At 37.8% G+C, this 14113-nt stretch overlaps 1 protein-coding gene and 1 long non-coding RNA gene across 8 annotated transcripts in view; one reads left to right on the forward strand and one right to left on the reverse strand.

Annotated features, from left to right (window-relative positions):
• SYNE1 (spectrin repeat containing nuclear envelope protein 1) overlaps positions 1-14113 on the reverse strand; it is a 300424-nt gene that overhangs the window by 38297 nt on the left and 248014 nt on the right. For all 3 annotated transcript variants that reach the window (XM_071806433.1, XM_071806432.1, XM_071806430.1), the window contains 11 exons: positions 13417-13599; positions 12709-12855; positions 11478-11632; positions 10968-11115; positions 7438-7532; positions 6203-6437; positions 5353-5547; positions 4032-4157; positions 3133-3288; positions 1002-1160; positions 331-497 (listed from right to left, as the gene is read on the reverse strand). In XM_071806433.1, the coding sequence (XP_071662534.1) occupies positions 331-497; positions 1002-1160; positions 3133-3288; positions 4032-4157; positions 5353-5547; positions 6203-6437; positions 7438-7532; positions 10968-11115; positions 11478-11632; positions 12709-12855; positions 13417-13599 (1766 nt within the window). The remainder of the gene's footprint in view (positions 1-330; positions 498-1001; positions 1161-3132; positions 3289-4031; positions 4158-5352; positions 5548-6202; positions 6438-7437; positions 7533-10967; positions 11116-11477; positions 11633-12708; positions 12856-13416; positions 13600-14113) is intronic.
• Positions 1-14113, forward strand: part of LOC139827572 (uncharacterized) — a 30212-nt gene that overhangs the window by 2262 nt on the left and 13837 nt on the right. For all 5 annotated transcript variants that reach the window (XR_011738356.1, XR_011738357.1, XR_011738358.1 and 2 more), the window contains exon 2: positions 13370-13588. This is a non-coding gene — a long non-coding RNA (uncharacterized lncRNA). The remainder of the gene's footprint in view (positions 1-13369; positions 13589-14113) is intronic.

The raw sequence follows: 14113 nt of genomic DNA on the forward strand, positions 1-14113 counted from the left end.
AGAATTTTCTAGAAAACCTACATTTGCACCCAGTCTTAAGCACTCATCAGAAGTAAGAAGTTACTGGAGCAAGGCTCACTAAAGCTGACTGCAACCAATCCTCTGTCATTCTAGAAGATAATATTTTGAATTGACTCTTCTTGAATAAATGATGTCAGGTACTGTAAAGTAAAATGGGAAGGTGAATTTCACAGAAATGTGTTGATAGTTAAGAATAAACTTATTCACAGTTAATGACAAAAAGGCAGACAATAAAGAGATTTAAAATGCATGACATTTAGCATATTAATCTGTCCCATGTAGCATTTAGGAACAAAACAACTGTTTTACCTGGCTGCTATAAGATCTAGAAGATGTTGCCACCTGTCATTGATCTTGCCAAGTTTGTACTCAATCTCCGATGCCTTACTCTCATGGCTGGCTTTAGCAAGTCGCTCGCCCATTTGCTGAAGCTGGATTTTGTTCTTTTGGGCTACAGCAATTTCCTCTTGATAATCCTGGACAGTAAAGAGCAATCAAAAAGTCAGGGTACTTACTCTGAATACACTCTGCTCTACACTACTAAATGAACCATCCAAAAATATAAGTGAACTTTGGTTTTTTTTGGTGATTAGTACAGTCGAGAGACAACATCTTAAATATCAGATGTATAACCATGAACAACTTTATCAAAAGAATTAAAAACCAAAACAAAACACAATGCCTTCTATGAATATATCTGCTATATTTAAACTCATTACATACAATTCTGGTTGGACATACAGTGAAGCATTCAGATGCCTCTGACTTTGCATAAACTTAATTTTCTGGTGTCTCACTTCAAGAAAGGCAGGAAAATGCTGCATAGTGAGAGAAGCACACAAACACACAGCCCTGCTGGAACCTACAAACATCAGTGCAAGGTAAAACCTCAATTTCAGCTAATTCAGTATCCTCTTTGCAACATAAAACAAGTAAGCAGCTAAAGAACAGTACATTATTGTACGTGCACCACACTATACCTTTTTAAGTTTCTCAATCATTTCTTCTATGAGGATGTCGCCATTTTGAGAAACCTTACTTTCCATTTGCGTCAGCCACTCACAGAGCTCCTTGTTCTTCTCACTGAATACAGCCCACTCATTCAGTCTCTCACTAACTTGTTGTCGACGTAAGGAGACCTTAAAACATTTGCAGAGAGTAAATAAAAACAAAATAGTAAATGCTTTTAAGAGTTGCTTGAAACACTTTGTACCTCAATGTGAACTCCTCTGGCCTGGCAAAAGTGTTCCAGCCACTTACTTGTCATTAAAACAACGTGGACTTGTACTGCAAAAACTTTGTGTGACTCTCTGTGAGTTTAGAGGTAAGTGTTAATCTCAAGTTTCCTGTCAGCTACATCCTATTGCACAGAGAGAGGCATCCAAGCGTTACTTGGGCTCAGGAGCCTATCAGTATCTTGTTTTATAATGTCTCTAACCCAAAGGTTTCATTAGAAGATAAAAATAAATTTGGTCCCAATTTTTGCTCACTTAAAAATTTTATAAAGTATATTAAACGTTTCTTTTTAGTCTAACAGATTAAATAAAAAAGTAAGATAAAATTGTTTGACCAAAGGGAAAAAAAAAAAAAATATATATATACACATAGCGCATAGGGCAACCTCCAAAACACTGTCTAATTTGTGCAGGACCATGATTTTTAAGTACAAAGCTAAATGAAAGATACACAATATTTTGCATAAGCAATTTTATACTAAAGTTCAAATATTAGTCCCACAGATTATTATTTCTCCTGAATGGACACGGCACACTGAGAGATTCCAAAAGACTAAGGTGTGCCCTGACAGAAAAGGCACAAAACATCAAACAGGCAAATGCTGTAGTCAGTAAAGAAGAAAGAACAACATGGCTGTGCTTAAGAAATTGCTATAGCAGTGGCAGCACCTCAGACTATGAATAGTAATAGACAGACAAGGACAGACACTGAAATCAAAATAGCAGCAGAGCATGAGCAGCGAAGTCATCTCTCCAGTTTCAGACACTTGTACCACTACTTACTTCCTCCCCATTGTAATGTGTTGTTGCTGAATTTGTATGAGCATTTCAGCTGAGATGAAGACTGCATCTGCTCTTCCATAAACAAAGGTGATCTGTTCTTTAGCTACCATGTTAAGTTTAAAAGGGGCACACACATGATCTCACATTTCCTTTTTGTGGTTCTAAACTTGATGCAGCTTTCCGGAAATGAGCAACAGTTGAACAAAATATTGCACTAGGTTATATCCTGAAACATTCAGTATGCACACAACTAAGATGAAACTTCTTTACTTGGCTTTTTCCTTTATCATAAACTTAAGTGCAGTGATTATATTGTAGTTTAGATGTATTTACATTGGTTTATTCAAATGCAAATAATTCATAAAGAGTTCTGTGCTGTTACCTGTAAAGCACTTTTCCTACTTAGGGGATGGTTTTGAAGCCTTCACAGGTACTGCACATGAGGTAAGTATTTCCAAGTTAGTTATCTGCACTGCAATCTCTACTGAACCACAGAAATAACATTATGGTAACCTGAAATGTTGGGTGACGGAGACTCCACTACTTGAATTTCTAAGTGCAAAATGGACAAAAAATTGCTAATAGCATGATGCACCTGAAAAACAATACTCCTCAGCTCACTTCACAGCCAAGCAAGTCAGTCTCAGACTAAGACAAATGCAAACACCAATGTCTGAAGAAGTAGAAGCTGTCAGGAGAACTGAAGGTACAACACAGTAATGTTGAGTGGGAGGGGAGATCTTTCCTGAGCACGGCTCCTCTACCAAAGCTCAGCAAACTGTATTACTCCTGTGTTTTTCCCAGCCAACCATGCCACAGTCCCACAGTACACACAAAGACCTTTTTTGTTGGTTCTTCAAGGCTGCTTAAATATGACCTCACAGCCATGACAAACTTCAAGACATCTAGAAACATAAGCAGTAACTAAAGGAGAAGCATTTCAACAGATGCTTTCCCTCATTCAGCAAGAGTTCACTTTTGAATCTGAATGTGTCTACATGCATCTTTTCCAAAAGCTGCCACTTGCATTCAGTTTTTCTCCCAACACGTTTCTAGCCTGCATACTCCTACCAGGGCTCAGTACTATACTTGCCTGGTGGCACAGCTCCTCCCACTGTCTGTGCAGAAGCTCTATGCGCTCACTGAGGATTGAGAGATCATCTGCGCTGATATATACAGACAGGGTCTCCTTCAGTAGAGAGAGGTGAGCAAGGTCATCTGTCCATCCTTCAACAGCATTCTCTAACTCCTTAAAAGAAGTGCACAAGGAAATAGGACCAGTTTGAAAACAAAAATGTGAATGTGTTGATGAAGCATGAAGACTAGCATTGTTACACCAGTGAATTAAAGTAATATCTCAGCAGATTCACCATTTCAAGTGGACAGTTTCAGTCTCATTTAAAAGAAAAAGAAAATACCAACCCCAATGTTTTCAGAGTTATGCGTGAGGTATCTCCCCAATAGAGAATGATACATCAGCCTTGTAACAAGTAGTCATGAACTAATACATTAATACTATTCAAAACTCTGTAAAGTTTAAAGGAATTTGAGAATTCCAAGTTTTGGGTTGGACTTCTCTGTATTAAAAATATTTTCAAGTTGTAACCCATTTCTAAACTTCAAAGACTAGCATAAAAGTGTTGTCTAAGACCCCTTGCAGTAACCTCACCTCAGATAAAAAGCACTAATACAACCCCTTAGATACCATGCGTTTAAATTTGAATCTGGAATTTCTATAATAAAAACACACCAGTGTTTAGCACTTCCACAGTACTTTTCAGATCCCCTTCTGATCAGATCTATATTTACACTGCAGGATAGTGAGATCACTCAGGTATTATGCTGTCCAAATGTTACATGGATAGTTTCATGTCACGGGGATGGCAACTGGTTTGCACTGTCAGTAATGTCAAGCCTATTAACAATGGAAGAGGTTACTGCAGAAGCAAATGCAAAGATGAGGCAACAGTCGACAGAGAACAAGTACTTCACCTTGCAACGAATCTGCTCTGCATGCAACTCATCATGGTGTTCTGGCAAAGGCTGAGAAAGCTTTTTTTTGAATGATCTTAGCTTCTCCAGAGAGTCTCCAATGCCCTTTTCAGATTTTTCCCAGTCCTGAAGGCAGAATGTTTATTAGACTTCAACTCAGATATGGATTACACTTAAGCCTGTTCATTTGCCTAATTAATCACTGAACAGTTAAAACTTTTTTTTTTTTTAATAGTAACAACATGCCCAGAAATTCCCCTCTCAATAATACTAATAGTCTCAGAACTTGAGTTGTGTACAACTGTGTCAAATTTTTTCTGTGTACATCTCTACTAGAAGAAATACACAAGCCAAAGCCTCCTGTTATTACAAAGCTGTCCAGATCCAACTCTTTCCTTTCAGAAAAGCCTCTCCTTCCCAAATTATTTTTCACTTCCTTTTTTGAATACCTGTATTAAACATGCTACCATTCCCTGACAATATTTCCATTCAGGTGCATCAATCTCAGGAAAAAAAAAAAAAGTTATTTGGGATACTGCAAATTCAGGTCACACTGAAGTACCTGCAGTATCTCCTCTAAATTATGATTCTAGCAGCTACACCCAGCGTTAGTGTTTGTATACTTTCGAAAATGTTAAATGTGTCCATAACATCAAACTATACCAAATGTCATGTGACAGTATGGTTCTAGCAGCATCACCTGCTTGTTAAAACCTATTAAAAAGATGCTTACAGACAAAGAGATCTCTGATACGCCAGTCAACCCATAAAGAATGACAGTTGTGTCATACCAGAAAATACTGAATTTGTTTTTCTTGGTCTTCTGTTTCACGATATTCTCCTTCTACCACTGCCTTTGTATGTCTCTCCTTCAGTTTTTTCCAACCTACGTCAGTATTTCATGATCATCTTAAGGATGGAGAATTACAAATAACTTGTCTTGGCTAGACAGATCTTGACATTGGCATGTAAAGGGAATAAGGCAGGTCTAATTTTCAATAAGCTACGTATAAAACCTAAACTGCATTGTGCAAAAGAAAATATGATTATTTTCTCTATGCTGAAAATAGGACTAGTAGGAATAGTCTTTTTCGGCAGTTCTCTCAAAATAACAATTAAAAAATATCAACTCACATACAAGTCTACTGTGAAGTATTATTACTGCTAGTTTCAGAAGTGGTGAAATGAAATTATGAGTTCATGTAGCATATATGCAATTCCTGTACTTATGCTTATCCCTTGAGAATGCTTTTCTTCAACAGGATTCATAGTGAGAAACCATGGTCTTGCTGAAGAAGTACAGAAGAAATCACACACTTACTTTCAGTAGTGAAGCAAGCTGCTTCTTTTGTTGCTCCAGTTGTGTGCTAGCTTTCTTCCAGCGCTCCTGAATTTCAGTGAGCTCTGCCTGCAGGGCTGCCTCAGCTCCACTGTCAGCAGAGAGCAGCAGTTGCTTCCCAGCTTCCACAGTGAGGATATAACTCCCTTGCTGCCTTAGCAGCCCTTTCTCTTTAAGCTGAAAAACATTAAAAGCTTTCTGTCAGCTTTGTCTTTTTAATTACCATTAGCAATTCATTATAACCTTTTCACAGCCATTTACTGCAGCAGACCTTTAGAAAATTTCTCTAAGGAGATAAAGACACGAAAGGCTTCTCTCTCCCCACTAATATCAATATCTCAATTGGTCTTAAAGATTAATAATTCCTCTAGAACCTATTATGCCCCTAAGCTTTATGATTATATGGATCTTCCAGCCAAAAAGCCTGAAGACACCAAGCTACTACACAGATACTGTTAACCTCACATGAAAATGGACACTCAAGATGTCCTTTTTTGTCAGCTGGAGTACATCCCTCAAATAGGACATCATGGCTTTTTTTCAAGACCATTTCAGTATGACATTTGCTGCAAAGGAAAAAACAGAAGTAACTAAGGCTCAAGAGAGAGAGCCCAGTAAGTTCTCCATTGCATGTTCTTTAGGAACTCCACCTTCGGTTCCATCACACTGCTGCTTCTGAGGCTATACCAGTTTCAAAGAAGAACTAACATCCAATATTGCTTTCTGCAAAGCAGATAGTCTAAATCTAATACATTTTAAAAAACGTTTTAAATGATGAAGTCTGTAAAAAATGCAGGGATTTTTCCTCTTTCTTCAAACACACTGGACATACCTGCACTTCATCCAGTAGGGCTCTGGCTTGCTGCAATGGGATCGGAACGTTGCCCAGTGCACTCACTGGCTGACAGGGTACTTCCACCAGCCACTTGCACAGCTTCTCTGCCATCTCCCTGTAGCGTTGCCACTGGTGAATCTGGCTGTCAATGATCCCCCTCCTCTGCTGTGCCCGGCGAATTACCCCTTGCCATTGATTACTTAGAAGAGTTAGCTTCAGATTAAATTCATCCCTATTATAAGCAGACAAATCAAAATACATAGTAACCATCATACTTTGATCTGTTTGGGAAAGGGAAGACCTTTTCTGGCTGCCAATTAAGAAACACTAGGAAAAAAACACTGAAATCTCGTGATAGTATAGCTGACTGAGAATGAGAACTTCACACTTCATGTACCAGAAGAATCAAAAGGCTCAAATTATTGAGACCTTAAAGAACCCAGACATTTAACACAAAAAACCCTTCTGCTTTCTTCCCAGAAATATAAGAAGAAAATCCACAGGTTTTACCAGTTTGGATTAGCCAAATTCATAGTAAATCTTGGAGATTTCACAATTCACACCCAGATATACTAATGAGCTCAAAGCAGGCATAAGATATACACAGCACTAACATAATTTTCACACCCTGAAAAACTGTTCATCATCAACATGACACCCTTAGCAAAGTCAAATCATATGCACAGCTGTGAACCCACTGGTGTTTCACTGATTTTCATTCATTTGATCACAAGCATCTAAAATGAAATCTCAGACAGCAATGAATTCTTGTTCCATCACATTTAGGTTACATGTGTTCTTAAATGGCAGTAGGTAGAGATAAATTTACCTCTTGGTAGAGGTAAATCCCCATTTGGCATAAATCAAGCGTAACTCACTAAATTTGTCACTGCAGGGTCCTTTGGTGAAAATATGATTTTGAAAGTACATGGAAACAGACATATATGTAATGTGCTTGATAACCCAAGACAAATCTTAGTCAGAGAAGCAGCCTTCAAGGCTGTTGTATTCACAAATGCATTCACATATTCACATTTCCCATAGCATCCTAAAGAACACTGCCATATTTAAGATCTGGCTAATTCATAGCTTAACCACCGCAATAGTAACTTCTACCTCAGAAGAGCATGATTTGAGCACTGACATCTGCTATCTCCTCTGTTTGGAAGTTCCCCACTAGTTTAAGTATCACTTCATATAACCAGGAGCAGCAACAACACAGGAACGTCTACCTGTCATCCACCTGTCCTTGTTCTAGGAGGTGCTGCCCATCCGAGATAATTGAATGCAAAATCTGCTGGCGGCTGAACATCTCTGCCTGGAAGAGCTGTTGTACAGGAGACAAGGATGTTAAAACAAGCTCTTACATTTTAATTCTATCTGTTATGCACTGGTAAAAATGAATCTTCATGTATTTAAACTCATTTAAAAAGAATTCAATGGGAGTTTTGTCATGAACTTACAAACACATTTAAAAATCTCATTGCTGGAGTTACTTGCTGCTTCTAGTAATTATTATTATGACCTTGAGATTTAAAAAAACCCAAACAAACACAACAACAACAATAAAACCAACCAACCAACCAAAGACAAAAATAAAACCCCAAACTATTAAAAGCTAAATAACATAAACATCAGCTAGGTTTTATGTCTCTAAATACACTTGTGTGATTGGCACTACAATTTTCAACAAAATCCAAATAGCATATTTATTGCATGGACAGCAGGGGCACTTTTTATTTTCTTTCTTGTTTAAGAATATTACAGTCCTTTGCCTTGTTAAATTGAATTTATGCACAGATTGGTGAGAGAGTGTTATACAAACTTTTAATACAATTTTACACTGCCACCAGAACTTTAAAAGAAATGGTCAGCCATGTGTAGGAGGTAGAAACCAATTTTCCACTGTGTCTAATTTATTTTCAAATTTTCTCCATCAGTCACAATAAACTTTCTCAACACTTTTAAATCTCCCTTATTGCTTATATATTACTTAAGACAAAAAATTATCTAAGTACTTCTTAAGTAAAGATGATTTAAATACATACTAAAATTTATTTAAAAAAATATATTTTCTTTTAGTAATGGACCATGCTTCTAGATAATGCTGTTCAGTAATGTTCTTATGTTGACAAAAGTACACCCAGGCATCAGCTCAGAACTGAACTCAGTCCATGTTCAAAAAGCTTTCAAAAAGATTAAAAGAGAAAGTATATTGGCATGAAGCTCGAGATTTTTTTTTCCTTTTTTAGTGACTGTTCACAGTTGACAGAAGTTGACCCTCACCTGAACTGAGAGCCACTATTCCCCAAATTCAGATTACACCCCTGTTACATGGCTTCCCATCAACTCAAACTGTGATGTACCAATTCTTGCATCTGCAACTGGCAGCAAAATACCCACTGGCACCTATACATTTAAATCCTTAAAGCACACTGTATATAGTTTAGGACTTCTAGATGAGGGATTAATTTTTCAAAATGAGATTTTTGCCTCTCTGAATCATGGAGTTAATTTTGAAAATTTTACCCAGGTCATAAATTTTCCCATAAAAAGAAACAGTGTTGTCTAATTTCCTTGCAGAAGTATTTGATAGTGTTCTTTGTATACCTTGGTTCTTATGAATGACTGAGCCTGAACCAGATGGAAACTAATAGCTCTATTACCTCATGAAAACAAACAAACAAACAAACAAAACAACAACACAATACTGTGGCACTGAGAATTTCAGAAAGCTGAGCAAGAAGATAGAAATTCTCCTTCCTGTCACATCTATTTCTGTCAAGTTAGGGGCATGGATGAAGTACAGGAGGCAACAGCATCTACCAGCACTGTCGACAGACTGGGACTAAACAGAATACAAATGTTTAAGAAAACAACAAAAACTCAACAAAACCAACCCTCCAAAAGTGACAATTTAAATATTTTTAAAAAAGAGGACACGTGAAAAAAAAGCTTATCAAGTATGAGGAGCTCTTCACAGGAATGAGTACATTCCTGCACAGGAATGACTACATGATTGTCCTGACAGACATTTTTGATGAAAATGCCAGTGTTAGGGCATTATATTTGAAAAAAGCATTACCTCCACCTTGGTGGTTTGTACATTTTAGTGGGAAGTTATTTCTAAATAAGGCAACTGAGGTAGCTGGGTTGCTCTTTGATTAAACACCAGCAAAGTTATGAGTCAGCACTGGCAAGTTGGTAACAGAGCTGGAGGCATTTCAGCATCCATTCTGGGAATAAGTGTGGAAACAGAATATTTTCTTACTATCTTCAAAAATACAAAGTGAAACAATCTGAAAATTAATCTCAAGAAGTTTAGATTTGACCCCTTCAGCTATGAGGAATGGAAAGAAAATTCTTCACGGGTATCAGGAAGCACTGCAAAGAATATTGAGTACTGAGTATGTTTAGATTATATAAAATGCCAAAAAGCTCTAGGAAAAAAAAGATTCAGTTTACCACATGTTATTAGGATGAATTATAGTATTTAGAAAATCAGATATTAATTCTCTAAATCCTGAGAGATGCTTTTATAATTGTAATACAAAAAGCTTTGACAGAGTGCCTGAGTGACACTTATCTAAGCTACCTTCCCAGATCAAGTTTTCAGGAGAGAATTAAGCTGATATCTCAAGATAATTGAATGTAAGAAGATTGCTGTTAACCCCTTTCAAAAAATTGTAACTATGAGTGGACACAGCAACAGAAGGGAATTGTCCACTTAGTCATGATTTCTGGACATTCAAATCTCAAAGAGCTGAGACGTCTCGACTTACAAAGACACTCTGTCCAGTTAATTCTGGCAGCACTGATTGGAAATGAAATGGATGACATTCATGAAAGCAAAGGCAGTTAAATGCTAAAGCAAATGTATGCTAAAGCAGGCAAAAATGGTTGTGAATTACTTTCTGCTATCAGACATTCACCTAAACACTCTGCTGTGAGATACAAGGCAAGACTGGGGGTGCAGGGGGAGGACATGACTCTATGATCTGGCCTGAGTCTATGGGTCGGCTGAAAAAGTTGTGGGAACTGAAACTACTGTGGCCACATGGGAGCTTTGGTATGTAAATTGACTTGTCTTACTTGATCTTTACCAGGTTTCTTGGCAGTAACAATATGGGTGGAGAAAAAACTGCATTACTTGACTTCACTGAAGAATCATAAATGCATCCTCTAGTAAAAAACTCTGAATCTGCTTTCCCCTGCAGCAAAAGCTGGGCTAGTTCCTGATTTGTTGCTAAAAGATAAATAACTCCCACACACAGACCAGATCAAATCAGTCTATTCTCCACGGCAATGCTACAAAATTGAGGGTTCATGATGAGTTACGTTACTCAGCACTTGACAGAAAAGTCTTCCTTTAACATGCTCTTCAGATGCTTTGTATGTTGGCAATTTAATAACAAACACTCTGAATAAACAGAAAGAATGAAGATTTTCTCCACTTAGGACTGAAGACAAAGGGTCAAATTGCATGAGGATAGTTAGGTTATACTGAAAGGTCAGTAACAACTTCGATTTCCTTGGTGCAAACGAATCTGCGGTAGATTAAATGTAGGTGAGAAGCACTCATAGGCATACTGATACATTATACACAAATGCATACTCAAGTCCTCCTCCGAAGTGGGTACTAGTGATACATTTGCATGCTTCTTTTTTAAAGATATTCTCAGACAGTGTAGGCAAACTTGCATTCCTTTTATATATAAATAGTATGTGTAGTAGTTATGTATAAATACACATGATGACTTGCCTCATGTGCCCTCTGTTGCTCTAAAAGGCTCTGGTAGTTTCCTGAAATCTCTGCTCCCAGCTTCTGCTCAGTCTGAACTAATAAATCCATCCAAGTTTCACATTTCTCCAAGAAGGTCTGCTGCTGCAGCAAGAAAGACTGCAGCTTACTGAAAGAAAAAAAGATGGATTCAGGTAAGGTCTCCTTCTCTCACACACTGCATTAAGAGTATCTTGCAATAACTCTTCCAGCAGAAATCCAAACCAGATGTTATCGCTTTTCCCACTGAGCTGCCTCATTCAATTTATTGAGTCAATGCTTTGAAAAGTAGAGGTCTCCCTCATTTCAAATTCTGTTCACTTGTGGCAAAACCAACATCTGGGCTCACTGGCTTCACTCTTCACTTATAAAAGTACACCGAAGGAAAGGAGCTTAATGAAATATCTGTAAGATTTTTATATTCTGCAAAAGGTGTAATTTCTAGCTGTTGTAATCTAAAAAAGTTATACAACAAGCTTTAAACATCTCCACCTGAATCTCTCTGTAGTCTGAGATGAGATCAGAGACCAATGTCTGTTCAGGTTCTGCATCCTTTTGATTTCTTTGTCATTCAGAGGGAGCCTGTAACCCAGCTCGTTAAGACGGTCCAAATCTGGGGTCATGCTGCTGAACTTCAACATCTGATTCTGCAAGAGACAACAAAAGTGATAACTAAAAGTTGGGTAATTACACTATTCTTGACAGCGAAACTATGAACCAGCACTTAGTTAAATCTGGAACGGCCTTGGTTGCCACCAAGTGGCAATCACTCCCTATGCCAGGGAAGGACTGCATTTCCAGTTTTCAGCCTCTGATCCCAGCCCAGGAGACTTTGGGTCATGTTTAAATGTGCTCAGAGAAGTAAACTCAAATGGCACTGAAATATTTTTTCTGAACTGAGGATTTACTGCTTTGAGCTGCAAATGTAGGCAACTGTTTGAAGCCATATGTTTATATTTAAAAAGTGAGCCTTTCTCCTTGTTTCCTAGACTGCATGCTAGTCTGGCAAATTCCCATTGGACTTACTAAACTTTTTATTTTTGGATTTTTACTTTCGCAGTACAGATAAACCCAATTCATTACATTAGGAAAATGTCCTATTTTTTTAGCATGTCCAAAGTGGAATTTTGTGCACAGTTAATCCTCAGAGAGAAATAATGGAAGTTAAAAATGGCAAAATCAGCCTAGATTGCAAAGTTTCTCAACTTCTTGTCAGGGCCTCTGAAATAAAAGAAGGGAAAAAAAAAAGCCCCCTCCAGAAAAAGAATGATAGAGCTCAAAGGGGTATCATATGGCACACAGTATAAACATTTCTTCAGTATATCGAGATATACAAAATAAACAAATGACTTCATACCTAAACTAAATATCACTAAGAGAGGAATTGCATAAATTCAAAAAAAGTCTAGAGTAAAAAAGGCGAAAGCAATCTCCAAACACTACTAAAATTTCCATTCCCATTTTGACTTGATATTAATTTTATTCTAAACAGTTTCTTCTTTACTCAGGTGAAAAGCAACACAGACAGTAACTCCTTGACTGCCATCAAACTTCTTAGTTCTCAGTCTTATACTCTGCATGCATGACAGTCCTTTAATACATACAGAATGCATGTATGATATCTGCGCATACCCTGTACTACAAATAGCCAGGCTACCACTGAAACAACAAAAACAGACACCAAAAAAACACTCAAGCTACACTTTCTCCATTTAGTAGTCACCTTGAGTTCCTCCATCCTACTCTGTATTTCTGAGAGGTCAGATGAATGACTGGGATCCTGTCCTTTCAAGATTTCTTCTGCTTCTGTTATCCAGCCCTCAAGGACTTGCAGGTTCTTGGCAAAGGTTTGATAATCCAGCACTCCAGCCTTGAATATAAAAGGACCCACAGTTTAAGAACTTCAGCCACAGAGCATCCATATTGCCATTACACTCCAGTTTATTCTTGTTATAGATTTGCAAACAGCTATATAGGCTAAGAGCAATTGTAACTGCTGTTTGCTTACAGATTATGGATTTACTGGGTTTTTTTGTTTGCTTGTTTTGGTTTGCTTTGTTTCTTGTTTCGTTTTTCTTTTCTGGGTTAGAACACAAGATTTTGATCATAGTAAAAAGGCAACACTTCAACAAAGTGCATAAGTATCTCCTTGCCTTGGAATAGACAACCTTCTCTAACTTATGAAACTAACTCCTCTGCTTAATTTATTGTCATCAGAAAGAACCAAATGTTGCTCTTACTGCAATTTGAAATGGTCTCTACGCTGGATCCAAGTATATTTTCTATTTTCAGCTTTGGCTTCAAGGGAAGCCTAACAAATGTCGTTGAACAGGTAAAAGCACTGTCTTTTACCAAGCAGTTTGAGCTAATATGTGTTTTTTTAGGTACCACAGGATGATCAGGTCAAGGACTGAAACAACCCTCTGCATACCTGAAGTACAGCCTGTTGCTTGCGGAGAGCCTGCTCTAGGGTTGACACATTCTGGCTCAGAGAAAGCTGATCAGACTGTATAGCTGCTGCTGCTGAAGCCTCCACCTGGCTTTTTAGTTCTTCTCCCAGTTCTTGAAGAACAACCAGTGACTCCTGTGCTGTCTTCAAATCTGTGAGTACATCCTGTGGCAAAAAATTGAATAAATGTATGAATAGTTAATCTGACACTCTGCTGATGTCATCCTTCCCTGATTTAAAGGAGGAACAAAATGAACGGACTCACCCCCTGTACAAAAAGCTTATATTTACTACTCTAATTCAATGCCAAAGTGTCCACTCACACTCTGTATGCAAACTAAATGATGTGCAGAATAAAAAATACGTTGGAGTACCTGTGCACAGAGCAAGAGGAAGAAATGACTGCTCAGCTATCTTTGAGCAAGCCCAAGTTACTTAGGAGGCAATATCTGTTGAAACAAACACTCTGAATCTACTGACATACTGGTCATAAGCAGCAGCAGCCCTCACCGTGGATTGACTCATGAGACATCTCTGTTTTTCCTGCTATGAATTACCAGGGGGGATGAAAAAAAATCACTTTTGTAAATGACCAGACATAATGGCTAAAGTATGGGACATCAAAACATACAGAAATTATTCAGACCGAACAATGTGAATAGTCAGTCCAGATGACTAT

The sequence above is a fragment of the Patagioenas fasciata genome, chromosome 3, assembly GCF_037038585.1.
Source record: "Patagioenas fasciata isolate bPatFas1 chromosome 3, bPatFas1.hap1, whole genome shotgun sequence".
Lineage (NCBI taxonomy): Eukaryota > Metazoa > Chordata > Aves > Columbiformes > Columbidae > Patagioenas > Patagioenas fasciata.